Source organism: Harpegnathos saltator, unplaced genomic scaffold (genome assembly GCF_003227715.2).
Source record: "Harpegnathos saltator strain DR-91 unplaced genomic scaffold, Hsal_v8.6 scaffold441, whole genome shotgun sequence".
Lineage (NCBI taxonomy): Eukaryota > Metazoa > Arthropoda > Insecta > Hymenoptera > Formicidae > Harpegnathos > Harpegnathos saltator.
Window position 1 is genome coordinate 8,325 of NW_020230252.1, and position 19,098 is coordinate 27,422.

Genomic DNA, 19,098 nt, shown 5'->3' on the forward strand with positions numbered 1-19,098 from the left:
CTGAAATGGGAGGCAAAGAACTGAGTTAGGAAGCCACATATCGGCCAAACTGGCCATTTTCATTTTCAGTCTTGTTCATATTTGAAACAATATTGTCAAGATGCTCCATAGCATTTTGCTGAGAGTTGGACTTATCGTTGCTTCCTCTTTAAGTCTTTCTTAACTTGCATATGTTTATTGATTTTTGATGTATTACTTGATATAATACGTTTTCTCTGATCTGCTTCATGGTCTTTTTTCTGCTCTGGGATGATACTGTCTGTTTTATCTATGAGATTATCATTACTCTCTTCCCTGGAAGTTCCTAAGTATTGAATAAACTCAATGTCAGCATCATGTTCAAACTCCACCAAATATTCCTCTTGACTCTCTCTTGTTGGATCACCGCGATCTTCATTCTGCGAATAAATAAGATATTTAGATAAATATTTTAAGAACTCACAATTTCTAATTTCTGATTAATTTACATTTTCCTTTAATTCTTTATAATTCATATTTTCTTTCAGACACCATCTACATCAGAAGAATTTCATGGTGAAAGACGGAGGGCGTACTAGGTGGCGACGGGACGCCGTGCGTTCGGGACCTGCGTCTTATTTTCGTTCCGAAGAGAGAAAAATATCGAGAGCGCGGTAGTCGCTAGACCGGGAATCGAACCCGGGTCTTTCGTTTGCTGGACGACTGCTCTAGACCACTGAGCTACCTGACCATACCTGACGCTCCACGCTCACGACACTCTCCTCTCCCTAGATAACGTTGAGAGATGTCGTTCGGAAGCGACATCTCTAGTGCTATCCCGAGCGCACGGCGACTATAGAGAAAGGTATTGTTACTTGTACCTAGTGGTACAAGTTGGTGGTCTCTCAAAGTCAAAGGTTGCTATCCTTTAAGACCTGCTGTCTATGTATGCCGACCTCCACCGTTGCCCCTCCTTATCCGGTGCAAATCATATAAATAAGCTCCGGGGTCGAGGCCATATTTTGGCTGCCCCCGGGCGCTTGGACACGTTTTTGCAACGCGCCGAAGGGGAATCCACCATGAAAGAAGGAGAGCGTACTAGGTGGCGACGGGACGCCGTGCGTTCAGGACCTGCATCTTATTTTCGTTCCGAAGAGAGAAAAATATCAAGAGCGCGGTAGTCGCTAGACTGGGAATCGAACCCGGGTCTTTCACTTGCCGGGCGACTGCTCTAAACAACCGTATAGCACCCTCCGGACGGTGTCCCCCAGGAGTTTTAGCCGGTGAAAGTCCGGCATAATCCCTGGACCCCCCCCCCAGGGTCCGGGGTACCCATAAGGGGTTTCTCCTGAGTGATCAAAAAAAAAAAGGAAAAGGTATGGTTCCATTTGACGCAGGTGCTAACCGGACATGGTTGTTTCGGTCGGTACTTACGTCGAATCGGGAAGGAACCCACCACTAGATGCCCGGTGCTTGAGGACACGGCGCATCATACGCTGGCCATATGCAAGACATGGGGCCAGCAACGCCGTGTCTTGCCCCGGACGGTGGGGTGCCGAGAGGAGGACTTCTCGCTCCCGCGCATGGTAAGAGCCATATGCGGGAGTGAGGAGGCTTAGGAGGCGGCGGCCTCTTTCTATCGAGATGTAATGTCCCAGAAGAAGGCCGCCGAGTGGGAGTGCCGCCCCGGAACCCGTCGCAGGGAGCGACAGGGAAGGAGGCAGCGTTCCCCAGGTATAGGGAGCGGGCCCGAGATAGCGTCGGCCGAGGAGCGGCCCCTGATCCGTCGGGGCCGCCTCGGGCTAGACTTCGTCCACGCGAAGGGGGGGGAGCAAAGGACATGAAGCTTGCCCCCCTTCCGAGCGACGGTGATGATTGTCAAAGGAGGAGTGGTGACCCGTTTGGGGACGGGCCCCACTCCCCCGCCCCCACTCGGCTAGTGAGGGGGACTAGGAGAGATGGTGGGTGTTCCCCTCTCTCCAATAACCGGAACCAGAAGGCCAACCCGGCCGGAAGACCGGCCGGAGCGCTGCGCCCCCAACTCCCTTTGTGGGAGGGGGTGCGGCACTTGGGCATGGGGCTCCAATAGAGCCCTGGGGTCGAGGTGTCGGGGAAGGAATACAGGCATAGTCCCCTGATTCCCCCCATTCTGGCCCGATCGGTAAACACCTCGGTGGGGTTTTAGCCAGTAAGAGTCCGGCATAACCCTCGACTCCCCCCCCAGGGGTAGAGGTATCTATGAGGATTTCTCCACTGTTATAAAAAAAGGAAAAGGTATGGTGAGTTTTGGTGAGAAGATAGGGAATTTTATTGTGAGGGATGTTACACCAGTACCCCGCGCCCATAAAAGCACTTTATACTCCGTCCATATATTTTTACGTCCATGCTTACTCCTGTGGCGAGTCCGCCACAACATTGATCACATATACTAGTCACTAGACAACCTTAGTGACATTACAGATGGCGTCAACCGTAGCGTGCGACGAATGAGAAAGAAGTTTCCGGTGTAAGAAAAAGAAGACTATCAACAGCTTCCCGAGACAGAAGTCGAAAGTCGTCACCTCCAACAACAACAATTTGTAACAGTGCAATATTAATGTTCGTTTTATAATAAAGTTTGGTTTATACTATATGGCTGTGTGTTCATGAATTCCTAAGAGCACGTAATTAGTACAAGCGCTATATTCCCACAAGCCCAGAGCCATCTATTGAAAGAAGGAAGGAGTCAACATGGATCAAGTTTCGGAACGATGATTTAACGGTGAATCTATTGGTCTGTTCTTTTTAGCTGCACTGCGAAACCAGTGCAATAAGTTAGAATGAGACAACTATATTTTTTCTCACTTTAACTTATTGCACCAGTTCAGTAGTGCTGCTAAAAAGAACAGACCATATGTATTTTCAGTACTGGCAGTGAATTTCGGAATGCGGCCTAAGTCAAGTGAGTGCGTGCATTCGTGGTTAGTTTCGAGGATGCGTTGAAACAATTTGGGAGTGGGATATCGTATGTGTTAATGACCGAGAAAATCACATGTTCGCAGGTGTCTATGTAAAATATGCTGCGGCTTTATACATTCTAACAACAGAACATTATTACGGCAACTCGCATTACGTATCATAACGGAACTGGTGTCGGAAATTTAACGCTATCTTGTAACCGCCAAAACTATAGACGGAAACGCCATCTTGTGCGTTGATGTTGACATTTTCACACATTGGACAGTATTCATTGTTGATTGTGCTGTGCGTTTTATGTGTTGAATAATATGTCAATATATGTGCAACTCAGCTGAACTGATAATAAATTTCATGAGGTGGTTCGTTATTTCATACCAAGCACATTAAAATATTACTAAAAAAATTTTATTATTTCATAGACATGTTGTCAAGCTAGTTAAAGAAAAATATATTAAGTATACTTCTAATATTTAATCATGCTTACCTTTGTTATGTTCGACTTATAATTTATATCAATTAACTCATCAACTGAATTTAATTTCTTTTTAGATTAAAGCTAGAAGAATATACGAATCATGTTTTATGCACATTTTGTGTTGGCCAAAAAAGGGCCTTTAGCTCGTATATGGTTAGCTGCTCATTGGGACAAAAAATTAACAAAAGCACATGTATTTGAAACCAATATAGAAAAATCAGTGGATGGTATATTACAACCAAAGGTAAATGTCATTTTGAGAATTTATAAGACTTCTTCCTCTATCTGTCTCTATCTCTCCCTCTCTCCCTTTCTCTCTCTCTCTCTCTCTCTCTCTCTCTCTCTCTCTCTCTCTCTCTCTCTCTCTCTTTCTCTCTTTGTCTGTCTGTCTGTCTGTCTGTCTATTTATCTATCTGTCTGTCTGTTTGTCTATTTGTTTGTTTGTTTATTTGTTAAATGTTTGTTTTTTTACCATATTATTTCTAAAAATTGTAATAGGTTAAAATGGCTTTGAGAACATCTGGTCACCTACTATTGGGAGTAGTACGAATTTATTCAAGAAAAGCCAAATATTTGTTAGCTGACTGCAATGAGGCTTTTGTAAAAATCAAAATGGCTTTTAGGCCAGGAATGGTAGACCTGCCTGAAGAACACAGGGAAGCAGCTGTAACTGCTATTACTTTACCAGAAGTATTTCATGATTTTGATACTGCTATGCCTGAGCTTAAGTAAGGACACTGTTAATATATGTTTCAAAGTTATATTTGTATTTTCCTTTATATATTAATTATTGCATTATAAATCATGGCATTATGTCTTTCTTTTTATATTAATCACTATCTTCCTTTCAGAGATGTTGATATTGAAGCCCAATTTAGTTTAAATCAATCTAGAGCAGAAGAAATAACAATGAGAGAAGATTATGGCAGTTTATCTTTAGTCACACATGATCAAGGTTTTGGTGATATGAGTTTTGATGCAGAACCACCAGAGTTACTAAGACATGGGAGTACTATGGAGCCTTCATTAGATCAGGTATTTATATATGAAATATGTTCGATTGTATTTGATTTTATTTTATAAAATCTGCAAACAAATAAAACTTTTACAGCCTATAACTTATATTTCTTTGTTTTATTATTTTTTCTGGGTTTTGTTTTAGAGTCACATGTTGTTCAGTGATGGACCAGGAATAGAAACAGCAATAGAACAAAAAGAGAAAGAGCCAATAGCAGGTACATCATCCACAACTCAACCTATGGATATAGATACACCCATTAGAGATGATGGTTTTGGCGGTCATCTTGGCCAGGATATCATATGTATGATGAAAGCAATTTACTATTTTAATAACTAAATCTGAAGATAAATAAAAAGAGAAATAATTTGGCAATAATTTCATTTTTCAGCGGGTGGTCTTTTTGAAGGTGGTTTATTTGATGAAGCTCCAATGGGTGAAGTACCTGTACCTGAAGTTAGTTCAATAACTGAACAGCAAGAAACAGGTGCAGCTCCGGGTACTGCTGCTTCTGTTCACGATGAATCTGATGAAGATATGGGTGATCATTTTGGTGGACCTGCATCTCCAATAGGAGGCATGAGGTATTTATTATTGCTTTTATTTGTACATATTTACTATAGTTGCATATTGATATTTACTGCCAGCACTGAAAATCTATAGTATATATGACACAAACTATGTACCTTTAATACTGGTAATGAATATCCAAACATAGTCTATGTGAAAAATGTTGGTATTTTACTAAACTATTGAATATGTTGTGCACAGCTCTGACGGCTCTAGACCAACTACACCAGTGACAGCTGGAGAAGAAATTGAAGGAAGAATAAGCGTCGCCAGTCGTCGTTTCACACCAGCTCCACCAGCTATTCCGGAGGAACACGTTATTGACAACATAGAAGAACCACCACCATTACAAGATCAAACCACATTGTTACATGACGAAGAAGAAAGCTTTGCATTAGCTCCGATTGACGCATCTGCTTTAAAAGGTAAAATTATGTTATACTCTAACATTCATATAATTTATTTTTTGTAACTAATAAGTAGATATCTGTCTTTTAGGTTTTACGAAAGCTAAGCGTAAACGTAAACTCATTGTCGACGAAGTAAAAAATATTTCTGGTGAAGAAATGAAGGCACAATTGTCAGATACTACTGACATCATTACGACGTTGGACCTGGCGCCACCAACAAAAAGATTAATGCACTGGAAGGAAACAGGCGGTGTAGAAAAGCTCTTTGCTCTGCCGGGAAGGCCGATCCCAGCTCGTGTTCTCTTTAAAGTAAGATAATTTTACGTCTTATACTCGTTTGACTAACAATTAAAATTGTTATATTTAGAAAGACACAATGTTCTAATTTAATATTATTCAAATAGAATTATCAAAGACACCTAACTAGTAAGTCATATGATCATGAAGACTTTGGGCGACTAGTAACTGAGGAAGACAGTATGCCTTTGGAACAAATGAGAGATGCTCCAGAAGCAGAAACATCTAATTATGATCAAAGCGTTCTCAATAAACGTATGGGACGGAAACGAAAAGCACCGCAGGATGATGAGGTTAGTTATAAAGAATATTTTAGAAAAAAGTGCATTATTAACAAGAAAAATAAAACGGACTCAGCGAAATACATTTTTATGAAATATTATGATACAATTAATATTACTTTATGTAGATAAGGCCTCCTCCACCACCACCTCAACCACCTCCAGCAGAAGTTAATCAATCGTCAATAAAAGAGACAGTAGAAGTACCAAGCATAATCCCGCAACAAAGTCTTCCATCTTCGGAGTCGCCTGTTCCAGCCGAAGTACCTTTACCAGTGGAACCATCAGTTTCCGACATTAGCATTGTGCCTTCCGTGGAGACACCAGAGGTGATACCACCGACTTCTGAAGCACCGTTGCTCACCTCAGAAATACAACAAATCATGCCGGCTGAAGTTAACTCGATACTCAGCACAAATGAAGAATTGCAAGTATCACAAGTACCGGCACAAGAAGCCACCGCTACCGTACAACCATCCGATATGCCTCAAATGGAAAACATGGGTTATGATCAAGTGAGTTGAAACATCCGCCTTATTGTATATAAAACATATTCGTATTGCATTTTCAGTAGTAATTCTATGATCTATTTTGAAAATTTCAACAGGCGCAACCACAAGTTTCGTATATGGGGTATGATGAACATCATCCTCCGGCACATACACCGGGTGCAATTTCTGAGAGAGGACCCGCTACACCCTGGAATCATGAAGATTATGAGTTCCCACCGTCCGTAGGACCTGTAATTATATATAAATTGTTTCTTTATTCTATATTATTTATATGTAATTATATCCTGATTTTTTAAGATATTTATGAGAAAATTTATTAACAATACTATATATTTTTAGCAAGAAGAGCAGCAAGTGGATGAGACCTATGAACAATTCGAAGAACGTGTTCTCAACAAGAGAGCAGCGCATATGTATCATGTTATTAAGAGCAAACTAGATACCAAAGATAAGTTAACACTATCAGAAATGGCATTTAAGAATAACCGCAAACAGGTTAGTAGTCTAAAAAATAATATTTAATGTTAACTTTTTTTTAGAATTTTATATTAAAAACAAATTTTATCATATTCTGTTATTTATAGGTTGCACAGAAATTTTATACACTGTTAGTTCTGAAAAAGTTTCAAGTACTAGAACTCAACCAAGAATATTCATATGCTGAGATTACAGTTACAAAAGGACCAAAATTCGAAAATCCTGCATTATAAAGGTATTCAATCTCAATTATATAATTTTGAACATGAACAAAGAAGAAAAACATTTCATCCATACAAAAAATATCAAAAATAACAATTATGCACGTTTCTTTCTTTATTTTATTAAAGAAAATCGTTTTATTAATATATGAATTAATGAAATTAATATATGAAGTTTACTTTTTGCTATAAATTTGTAAAGATATTTCGTAATATTGTTTTGAATCCTTTGTCTTAAGCAGTACTTATTATGTACTAAAATCACTGTAATGTTAATCATATTGTATTTCCTTTTCATACTGCATTGACTTTGTTTTTCCATAGTCTTAGTAACCTTGCTAAATTTCTGTTCCTACGAAAGTTTATCAAATTTAATACATCGTTCATCAAGCCATACAGGGTTTGTATATAAAAAGAATGAGTAAATAGTTAAGAAATATTTTACAATGCGCATATGCGTATTTATCATTACTGACTTCTTAAATTTACATTACAAGAAGGTCCAAAATCACAAGTATATTATTGATACAGCTTACTAAATTTTGATAACTAATAATTTTCATTAAGATAAATATATAATAATAGAACGTTAATGCAGTTAATGCATATTTCTAGATTATTAATTTATAAGGTACAGAAACTAACTCAGAAATTTACTTATAGTACTTATATATACATTTATTTGTAACAAAACAGTTATTAATGGAAAAGTCAAATTATATATTTGTGAATAATAATTTTATGTATTATTTTTATATTATCAGGCGATATGTTTTCCACTTTCATTCATATCCATTTTCTTTATATTTATATAATATATAAATATTATCTATATTATATAAATACGTCTTTTATAACTATGTTATGATACAAAAATAATGTACATGACAAATATAACAATTTTGTTAACAATATTTTACTTACAATTGCAAAGTCAATTTTATGAAAATGATGTTAAATTTTGTTCTTTAATAATAATGATAATAATAATAATATATTTGCAGTAAATAAAAATTATTATCAAATAGCTAGGTTACAAATAATTTAATTATGGTGCTAACTATTTTCTGAAAGAAAGTAGTATGTACTATAATTCCAGAGAAAATCATTTAATGATTTATTGTATTTGTATGTCTAGTTTAATGGAATATAAGAATGTTACAAAAAACGAAAAGAAAAATTATATTTTAGCAAACGGGCCGTTTACCATAAAAATTTTGCAATAAAATCATAAGTTTGCATTGTAAATAAACATACTATAATCGAAATGAAACTAATCGTTAAAGTATAATAATAAGTAATTTAATAATGCGTCATGAAATTTAAAAAAATCAGTCAACTACAAAATCAAGTAAACATTGTAAATAACATCATTACTATTTAACGAATTATTACCTATTCGGGAAATAAATATCATTTATAACATTTGTTTATAAATGATATTAAATCTTATGAACATGCATATCGTATAATACTTAAAACTGTTATTCCTTTATTTTCCATTAATGAACTGTTGTTTATATATATATTACTACATTATAATTTATTAATTAACACTAAAATATCTCTCTGTAATTTCTGTTTTTTGTTTCTTTATATGCACTATGCTAAAAAAAAAAAACATTTAAACTCAGAACTATTGTATCTTGTAGTATGTTATTTTATTTCCACGTATTAAATTTATTTGTAAATTTCAATTTACAAATAAATTACATTCAATTTTATAAATTTATTATGTATTGTGTAACAATGATTGGCTTATTCACTGCTTATATATATCTTTTTTTAACGAAAATTACAATATTACATGCGTGATTTAATGTATATCTTATTGTTAAATAATTTATCATAACGCGCGCATTTCTGAAGATTTGCATATAATTATCATTAAATATGCATTATTAATGTACTGTAAATATCATGGTTATATTAATGACAATATTAATTTAAACATAAAAAAATATTCATATAGACCCAGGAGGCGAATTTAATAACTTCCTTTTTTAAAAACTCGATTATTTCACATCAATACATGCGTGCGCATACACATACACACAAAATTATCTTTTCCAAACTTCTCTTATGATGTTATGTCAGAATATAAAAATGCACAACGTTATATTATATGAAAAAGCTTTATTTTCCATTTTTAGATAGCGATAGTTTACATCAACATAAAGTGAAATTATATATGATATACGAGCAGTTAGTTGCAAATGTTGGTATCATTAATTAATCTGATTATCTCGTGACGTATATTTCGTATATGCAGTGTGAAAGATTTATAAATCTTTTACATTTTTCTCTTATAAACATATCGCACTTTAGCATAAATGCATTTTAATATTAATCTTCCAATTCGCCGGCCTCCATGGCATCTTGATATGATTTAGTTTTTGGTCGCTCAGGATCCAATTTAATCATGTCATCGATTCGAAGAATAGTTATGGCCGCTTCAGTAGCAAATTTCAAAGATTTAATTTTCGAAATTGCAGGTTCTAACACACCAGCTTTCTTGTTATCTCTTATATTTCCTACTAGCAAATCAAGACCCACCCTATAAAGAATATTAATAGATCCATATAATTTTTTACCTATTATAAGTATATAAAAGTTATTTTAAAAATATAAAAAATATACATATTACCATTTTAAATCTGCAAGATCTGATTTCGTTATACTGGAATTATGATAAGCTCGAAGTTTAGCGACTAGGTCGGTTGCATCTTGCGCAGCGTTTACGGCTAACGTTTTCGGTATAATTAGTAAAGATCTTGCAAATTCCGCTATAGCAAGTTGTTCTCGAGAACTCTGTAATTTAGAGATATGGTAAATATTTTATTTTTAATATAAGAGAACAGAGTATAAAAAGTATGAAATTCAATACCAATGATGTCGCAAAGTTCTCCAAATATATAGAGAGCGCAGCCTCTACGCAACCTCCACCCGCAACGACACTTTTGCTTTCCAAGACTCTTTTGACAACACATAATGCATCATGTATGGAACGCTCCATTTCATCGCAATAATAATCATTTGGTCCACGTAAAATAATGGAACTAGCCGTACGCGCCTTAGGACTTAAAGTTAAAGAATTGATTTATTATGATTTTCAATTAATTTTCATAATATTAATTATCGCAGCCAAATTTTATTTATGGCTCATTTTGTAATAATAATGTCATACCCTTTGATAAGAATAAGCTCGTCGTCGCATATCATTTCTTGCACTATTTCTACAGCTTCTCCTAGGAAATTGGTGTCGAAACTTTCCTCTCCTTCCATATTAGTCAGTGAAGTGAGGAATTGCGCACCTGTAGCTTTAGCGATTCTTTTCAAGTCAGACTTTTTGCATCTACGCACTGCCATAGCCTTAACTTCAACGAAATACTGTGAAAATATAAAAGTCGATATTGTTTACTTCTTGAAATAATTGGATCAAATTTGTAGCTGTACCTTCAAGCATAAGTCGTCAATGCCACCAGATAAAAGAATCACATTGGCTCCAGCAGCAAGAATCTTTTGAATGCGTTCCTTAGTGATATCTGCTTCGCGTTGACGAACAGCCTCCAATTTTTCGGGATCTGTAATAAGTACTTCAACGCCCATTTTCATCTTCGCTTTTTGTAACGAAAAGTCCAAACATGCAATCTTTGCATTTACTATCCTCTTCGGCATCGCTTGGGAAGCAACAGTACAATTTAGAGCATATCCTTGGACCAAAACTGATTCCCGGACGCTTTTTCCATGAGCCTTCAAAACATTGACTGCTTTAATAGGATACAGATAACCTCCCTTGGCATCACTGATTTTCACCGCATTAGCAGCATCAACTACTATATTTCCGAAGAAATTGGCATCACTAATCAATAATTATAGGAAATATTTTATACAAATTATTATATAGCAGGAGGAAAGAATTATTTAGATATTTTAACAAAGTAAAAAGGATACGCTCCAATAATTTTGCTAGACATAGATGTTTTTGCAACATTAACTAAGCAATCTCGTCCAAGTTCGTCCACATTAACAGTTAAATGTTCTTGAATATATTTGCATGCTTCTCTAAAAATAAAAAATTGATTTTATAAATTACATTAAAATATTTCCTTTCATATTATTGTATGTGAAATATTTTATTAGTAATTTGATAAACAAATTTAAATTATAATTAACAAAGTACCTTAATATTGAAGGTAATTCTGATTTAAAAAATATACAATTGGATACTTACTTGCAAGCAAGTCTATATCCACTAATTACTGAGGTTGGATGAATCTTTTGCTTTACAAGCTCATCTGCATTTTTCAAGAGTTCAGCTGCTACTATCACCTAGTATATGTAAAAAAATTATTGAATTAAATAGACTATCTCATCTTTTATCTTAGATAATATATTATATGTACAAATACATCACTTACAACTGAAGTAGTTCCATCTCCAACTTCTTCATCTTGTAATTGTGCTAATTCAACCAAAACTCGTGCAGCTGGATGTTCAACTTCTAATAAACGCAAGATAGTTGCTCCATCATTAGTAACAGTAACATCCTAAGAAAGAAATAATATATCTTGTCCCAAATGATTTTCATATTTAATATATTATAAAAGATTAAAAAAGTTGATTACATACACCAATATCATCAACTAACATCTTATCCAAACCAACTGGGCCCAAAGAACTTTTAACTATATTAGCGATAGCACAGGCAGCCATGACTAAAATATTAATAAAATTTATTTTATATATTTATGTAAAATTATGAAATAAATTAAACCAATAAAAAATATTATTTTGTACATATATAGGATATACACAAATATGTGATGCAACTTTTTACTACACAATTTAACAGTACTGATAGTATTGTAGTTAATAGAGTTGCATATTAGATATTTGCACACATTATGTCATTATATGCAAGTTCAGGTGGTTGACCTCTCGGCTGCTTGAGCTAAGATCTCTACAAAAAGGTATAGATACTTGATGTGATAATGCATTATAAAAAATAAATTACATGAGTCTTAAAACTTTTCCTGCTACAGATGTAATTTGTATGTTTTTACTTCCATATTTTTATAATGTATTTTCATGTTAAGTATTTATACTTTTTTGTACAAGGATCTTAGCTCAAACAGCCAAGAAGTCAACCACCTGAACTTGCCCATAATGACATATTTTAACTAATGTTAATATGATATATATATATGTATACACATATACAAGATATTACATGTCTCAAACTGATTCGAGAAACTTTTGAGAAACTAATATTACTTTTATATTATTTGCTATCAAAGTTTATCACACAAACAATTTTAATTGACATATAAAAACCATAACACACACAAGAAATACTTAATAAAATCGATAAATATATAATACTAAATATTTTGCACCAAGTAGTATATTAAAACTAACACAATCATAAAAATCGTGGTTTTGTACTAAATGTATAAAAGATAATATCGAGACTCCCGTTGTTTATGATGGATTTGCGATTCTAAATCATATATATTAATGAAGTATATTAATGAGTATTCGAGTAGAGCAAGATTTACATGATATTTAAAAGGTAAAATCTATTTCGAAGTTTCATGATACGATATAACCAAACTCGGTGAACAAATTTTCTTACCATTTTGTGTTCGAACCGGTGCTCCTGATTGTCGAATGCCTCCAACGGCTAAAGGACTTGCTACCGTTGACATTGCGATAAAGTAACTATTTCAGCGAGACGCAATTATTTTATCACACCTCGAATCGTGTTATTCGTGACAACGATAAAAGAAACTGAGAGAAAGGCCAAAAGCGGCGTGCTGTCGTGAGATGATTCTAGCGACCCTCAATGCGCAGTCTCGTTTCTTATTTCCTTTTATAGTCAAGTGCAACGCTATTGGTCACACTCTTCTGTCTTCAAATACGATTGGCGAATAATTGGACAAAAGAACAGCAATTTTCTCAGCACATTTTAGTTTTAATAATGTGCATTTATAATTATGTGTATAATTGTGATTTTTATTAATATTATAAATTATACATTTTATTAATATTATAAATTATCTCATTTTTCTCTGCTTCAGCAAATGATTCCTAAGAGCTATTTGTTTATTCTTAAAAGATCTTTTTGCCTTTCCTTTCAATTTGTGTTTCAGCATCTGAAATATTTTTCCCTTTCTTTTCTCACGATTTGTTTTACTGCACAATGGATTTTGTCGGCCGTCTTTATAACCAAACTTTTCTCTTTCTTCTTGTCCTTTCTATAAATTCAACATTTAAACCACATTATTTTATAAATCTCATTAAAATATATAATATTGTCTACAAACCTTTACAGATTCTAATCGGGCTGCTTTATCGTGTTTACGTTTCTTATATATGTTTTCTATGTCACAAAGTTTTACCAGTTCTCCATTTTGTTTCACTGTCTCGATTTGATCGTGCACTCTTTTAACGCCACGATTAGCATATGTTACTTCTTGTTTCACTAATGCAATATCAATTTTCCTAAAATCTTCATCCGTGAACAATCGTTCTGTAGATATTAAAGATGCTTTTATTTTCCTCTCAGCGATTAGCTCTGTATTTTGTTCTGTATTCTGCTTTGTCTTTTTTAATTTTCGCGCCTTTTTTTGTTGCTTCGTTAAAACGTTTTTCTTTCGCAAAGTTTTATCAGTTTCTCTTTTCTCGTTATTGTTTCCACAATCATTCTTTATACTATCCTTCTCGTTATAGAAAGTAAAATCATCATCGCCGTTCTTGTTATTTTTTCCTTGTTCTTTATCATCATCGTCGTCATCGTCGTCATCGTAATAATCGTCGTTGTCATCATCATCGTCATCACTAGCAGAAGATTCTATCGATTGATCCGCATCGACTATTGACTTTTCGTCATTGACTTCTTCATCGCTATTATGACTTACGTTGATCCATTCATTATCCTACATATATACACAAATATATCAACAAATTTTAATGTAATGAAATAATAGCGAGATGTATATTAATGAAATTATTTGATATTTTACTTACTTCACTATCACTGTGATCGGTTTCTTCGATATGCTTGCCGAATAAAACATCTGCTCCAGGTACGAACTCACTTGCTCGTACTTCACCGTACTTGGAAGCTTCTATTGCGATGTTAACTTCCGTAGGACGGCCTCTGTCTTTTCTATGTAACAAATCAGGCATAATACGCCTGAACGTCCCAATTAAAGAACGCGCTGACATCATTACGGAACGTTCTTTATACTGCTTGTATTGTGTTAGATCTTCAAGCAGATCTCTGTTCATGGCTAAAGGACATCGTGTACAGATCTCACGTACGGTATTTAGGCTAAATGAATAAAATTAAATATATATATAGCGACGTAGATTCAATATGTTTATAATAAATCATTAAAATAGTTACCCAATAGCCATCACATCCGCAGAATTCCTTTCTGTTACAAAATTATTGACTAAGGTCTTCAAAACAGGTTCTAGCACATCTGGTGGTATTAATTCGTGCGAAGCTTGAGCTATAAACTGTAAGAGCTTGGTAACTTCTGGAGAGAAAAAGAAATATATGTGAAAATAAATTAGACATCTACACGAAAAGTTTCATGATCAGATAATCTTACCTCGTTGATGTGGTTGAAGAAACCTCTGTATATATGGATAAAAGTTGAAGAGGAATAAATTATGCAAACCAATAAGTCTGGAGACAATATCTAGAGTCATTAATTTTATTTCAAATCTGTCATTATTCTTTTCTATCTGTTTGAAAAGTTTTTCAGCGAAATCTTGAGGATCGTGAATTAAATGTAATGCTGAAAAATTGTACTGTGGTGCTTTAGATTTCTTCTTTTTTGCTTTCTAAAAACATACAAATTGAAGTTTTAAATCATTACAAATTTTAACATACGGATATTACTATAGAAAATCGTTAACTTACGACGAATAACTGCTTAACTTTTTTCAGTTGCTTCTCTCGTTTCTTGGTTTTTTTGTTGACTTTATTAGCCATTATAACTTCTCGTATATTTGGTTCATTATCCGAATCACTATCGTCGCTTTCTTTTTCTTCCGAATCGTGTCCCAGGAAAAATTTTATACTAGCAACTGCTACTTTCGTTATCTTAGAAAAGCAACCTGTGGCTATAACATTGACAGTTTTTGCATCATTCCATACATTTTTATTATACAACTCTATCATAATGTCTATGGACATCTTAACGGCTTTCGCATTAGAATCTTTTAACATAGAAAACATAAAATTTTGCAACACTGTATTAACTTTGGCATTTTTACGCTTTATATTGATATTCTTGATATCTGTAATTATATGTGTCTGGAGAAATTGTCTTAGAGCCTTATCTTGGCATTTTAGAAGTTCAAAAAATAAACTAAGGAGAGCAGTAGGTTCTAAGAGGGATTTGTTGCGTAATTGGATCAATGCTTTGCAAAATGTCTGTAAAAAATATAGAAAATATAGTAATAAGTTATAATCATACATAAACATATTTTTATTCGCATAATGTAACTGTAATATATATAATGCTTACCATACGCATTTCATTGTCTAATATAGTGTTATGAGTTCTTAATATGTCAACAATTTCTTGAGGATACGTATTTAAATCCTCAATATAACAATGAGCTACCTGTAATATGCAAAAAATAAACAAACTTTATTTTTAGCTTATATTTAACGCACATACACGCAAGCGCGCGTACGTACACATATAGATATGTGTGTATCTAATGTTGTAAAAATATATAGTGACTATGAAGAGAATTAATATAAATTATTATACAATACTTGCACATGCAAAATTAAGAACAGTATTATTGTTCAATTAGATTGATAAATGAAAGATGTGAATGAAAAAAAAAACGATATTTATTTTCATAAAACTTTTAATTAGAAAAGAATCAGATTTTCTTATGAGTTTACAAAATTATAATATTCTAAGATAAACTAATGTTATGTTACAATAATGTTCACATCCCAAACTATCAAACAAAATTCATACAAAACTTATAAATAAATGAAGATATATGCATTCTATTACATAGTGAATTTTTTTATAAAAGAAAAACATATTATATAATGTTATTAAAAATAAACATAAATAACTATAACTATGTAGAATTATAACTGAAGACAAATGTAATCAAAGATATAAGATTTATATGTATTCTATATATATATTCAGTTCATATCCATGCTTAAATAATTCTTTATATCAAAACCAACTGTCTTAGCTACAACTGTGACAAAATCACGACTTGCGCTGCATTTATATTTAGGTTCGTCTAAGTAAAAAATGCTATCTCCGGTAACAATTAACAAGCCAAGTTGACACATGGTAGATATTTGTGCTAGTAGATTAGCATTAATGTCTACTTTTTCATCAAGAATAGTGCAGAAGATCGCGAGCATTCTCGTAATGGTAAAGACTCGTGGTTTCTTCTGCAAACCTGTTTCCATTATATTTTTAGTCGACCGAATTTTCTTTTTTTTTTTATTACTCTTCTTCATGAAGATACGTTGATCATATTTTGGCAGATTATGTGAAGCTAAATATGCTGCAATTAGCATGTACTTAGTATAAAACGGTAGCTCGAAACTCAAGGCTAATTTTGTTGTTGATTCAATCTCTCGAGATATCTGATGGTTCGACTGCAAAAGATCATCTGTGGAAACTCGGAGATAAATTACTTCCAAATTAGATTTCAAAGTAGCAGAAATATTTCGCCATAGTGCAGCAGCATTATTTGGTTCAATTTGTTTATTTTCTATAGGTTCTATATATTTAGTAAAATTTATTTTAGCCATATGTCGCAGCTCATTCAAATCTCTACAAAATCGAAAATATACAGAGAGAAAGAGATTCAAGTAATTCTTATAGAATTGAGAATTGTATTTTGGTGGCTTATCCAATAATAACAAATGAATCAGCTCCTCTTTTGTATATTGTGGAAAATATATTTTTATAGGCTCCAACATACTAATTTTAGTGCAAAAATTTGTCCATGAGATCTCACTTATAAAGATTGTACATAAATTAATACCAGACAATTCTCTGAGTCTTAAGATTGCTGGTATAAAAGTTACATCAAAATCTCTTATTTTATGAAATTTATCAAATACCAATACAATTGGACGTTCATTGATATGTGAAATTTTTTTGAGTGTGTATATAAAGTCTACCATATTATCGCAATTATGCTTTGACAGTATATCAGTATTTGATTTTTCTGTGGCCACTGCTAAATCATCTAATATATAATTGTATATATGTCTATTACCAAAATGTTCCATACAATTAATATAGCTGATATTATACTTCAAATGATCAAGTAAACTTTGTATAATTAATGATTTTCCAGTAGCCATGTGACCATATATAAATATGCTCTGTGGCAATGGTTCATTTTCTGCATTAATTAAAGAATACAATTGCATTATGATATTATCGCGACAAATAATACTATTGCTTATCTTCTCTAAATATTTTTCCATTATTATAATTCAAGATTCTAAAAATAATGTTGGAATGAACTAGAATTTTTAGTTCTTTTTACTGTATTATGTACTGTAGTACTCAAATGAGAAATTAAAAAAGTTACTAATATTGTTGTGATTTATGGAACAATATGTCAAGCTTAGTATATTCTTAATGCTTTTATAATTAAAAAATGCTAACCTGTGCTAAAAAGGTTATCAAGTCATCAAGACTTTTGTTAAATTGTGTTGGTTCTAGATGAAAAACTTCTAATGTAGATTTGTAATGCTGGTACTGTTGCAGAAACTGTAAAACAAATTATATTTTTATATTTTTTGAAGTAATGGACATATAAAAAGATAATATAATACAATAAATAAAATATCATGATATAAAAGATAAACAATTGAAAATTTACCTCTTCTTTATAAGATTCTGGATCACGTTTGATAAGATTTTGTAGTTGTGGAAGATTATGTGGCAATTGATTGTTGTGTCTTACCATTTTTGCAATCTACAAGTGTATAAATATTAGAAAATAAGTTATAACAAGATATAGATAGAACAAAAGATATATATATATATATATATATATATATTATCTTTATACTTACGTCCCATGAAACTTTAAACTAATGGATCTATATAATTTATGTACGTTTTTACGTCCAATTTATTTTAGAAACTCGTCCTATCTAAGCAACCATCTCTCATACGCCACATGTAAAATAATGACCAAAGGTTTAGGACCAGAGCACAGACTTCTGCATAACGCATAAAGTCCCTTGCACAATGCCAGGCAACAGGCAATAAGAATAAAAATAGACCAATCACAATAGATTATTCTTGTAATAGTTGATTGTGATTGGTCTATTTTTATTCTTATTGCTTGTTGCCTGGCATTGTGCAATGGGCCTAAAGCCAGCGGCACATGGTGCTTGTTTTCATGCTGGATTACTTGCTGGATGAAAATATTGCGTTGTGATTGGTACATTTCCGAAAATGGATGGAAATGCACCAATCAGAACGCAGTATTTTCATCCAGCAAGCAATCCAGCATGAAAACAAGCACCGTGTGTCGCTGACTTTAAACCAATTAAGCCAGCGGCACACGATGCTTGTTTTCGTGCTGGATTGCTTGATGGATGAAAATACCGCGTTCTAATTGGTGCATTTCCATCCATCTTCGGAAATGTACCAATCAGGACGTAGTATTTTCATCCAGCACGAAAACAAGCACCGTGTGCCGCTGGCTTTAGTTTTCTTCATTTCCCTCCTCAGAACAGAAATGAAGAACTCTGATTGGTTGATTCTCTTATGCGTTGTGTAGTATGTGTTATGCAGAAGTCTGTGCTCTGGCCCTTCTTCTTCTTCACAATTGGCCCGGAACTAGGTATTCCATTAGCCAGTCTTATTGGTGAAATT

At 33.5% G+C, this 19,098-nt stretch overlaps 4 protein-coding genes across 7 annotated transcripts; 1 reads left to right on the plus strand and 3 right to left on the minus strand.

The window, feature by feature from the left end:
• Positions 1-2,852: 2,852 nt before the first annotated feature.
• Positions 2,853-7,191, plus strand: vtd (RAD21 cohesin complex component verthandi). Of its 4 annotated transcripts, none has more exons than XM_011140019.3 (14): positions 2,853-2,918; positions 3,000-3,272; positions 3,466-3,635; positions 3,890-4,119; positions 4,243-4,426; positions 4,554-4,713; positions 4,801-4,993; positions 5,181-5,404; positions 5,478-5,698; positions 5,794-5,979; positions 6,096-6,482; positions 6,575-6,709; positions 6,819-6,974; positions 7,064-7,191. In XM_011140019.3, exons 3-14 carry the CDS (start codon positions 3,492-3,494, stop codon positions 7,187-7,189), a joined length of 2,346 nt encoding a protein of 781 aa, XP_011138321.1. In that variant the 5' UTR covers positions 2,853-2,918; positions 3,000-3,272; positions 3,466-3,491; the 3' UTR covers positions 7,190-7,191. The 4 variants fall into 4 exon arrangements, with proteins under 4 accessions (XP_011138321.1, XP_011138322.1, XP_011138319.1 ...); XM_011140020.2 differs by having other exon boundaries at positions 2,870-2,899; XM_011140017.3 differs by having other exon boundaries at positions 2,906-3,275.
• A 2,132-nt stretch (positions 7,192-9,323) lies between these two features.
• On the minus strand, positions 9,324-13,108 carry CCT1 (chaperonin containing TCP1 subunit 1). Its single transcript, XM_011140023.3, has 10 exons — positions 12,816-13,108; positions 11,810-11,895; positions 11,599-11,727; positions 11,412-11,509; positions 11,132-11,242; positions 10,634-11,039; positions 10,365-10,567; positions 10,065-10,257; positions 9,825-9,988; positions 9,324-9,734 (listed from the first exon to the last, which is right to left on the minus strand). Exons 1-10 carry the CDS (start codon positions 12,886-12,888, stop codon positions 9,524-9,526), a joined length of 1,674 nt encoding a protein of 557 aa, XP_011138325.1. The 5' UTR covers positions 12,889-13,108; the 3' UTR covers positions 9,324-9,523.
• Positions 13,109-13,217: 109 nt separating this feature from the next.
• Positions 13,218-18,473, minus strand: Mys45A (SDA1 domain containing protein Mys45A). Its single transcript, XM_011140024.3, has 10 exons — positions 18,288-18,473; positions 18,092-18,187; positions 17,875-17,979; positions 15,727-15,825; positions 15,117-15,632; positions 14,803-15,037; positions 14,592-14,727; positions 14,210-14,516; positions 13,507-14,118; positions 13,218-13,437 (listed from the first exon to the last, which is right to left on the minus strand). The coding sequence occupies exons 2-10, from the start codon at positions 18,176-18,178 to the stop codon at positions 13,237-13,239; spliced, it is 2,298 nt and encodes a 765-aa protein (XP_011138326.1). The 5' UTR covers positions 18,179-18,187; positions 18,288-18,473; the 3' UTR covers positions 13,218-13,236.
• On the minus strand, positions 16,323-17,867 carry Orc5 (origin recognition complex subunit 5). The gene has a single exon (XM_019841088.1). The coding sequence runs from the start codon at positions 17,688-17,690 to the stop codon at positions 16,377-16,379; it is 1,314 nt and encodes a 437-aa protein (XP_019696647.1). The 5' UTR covers positions 17,691-17,867; the 3' UTR covers positions 16,323-16,376.
• Positions 18,474-19,098: the final 625 nt, after the last annotated feature.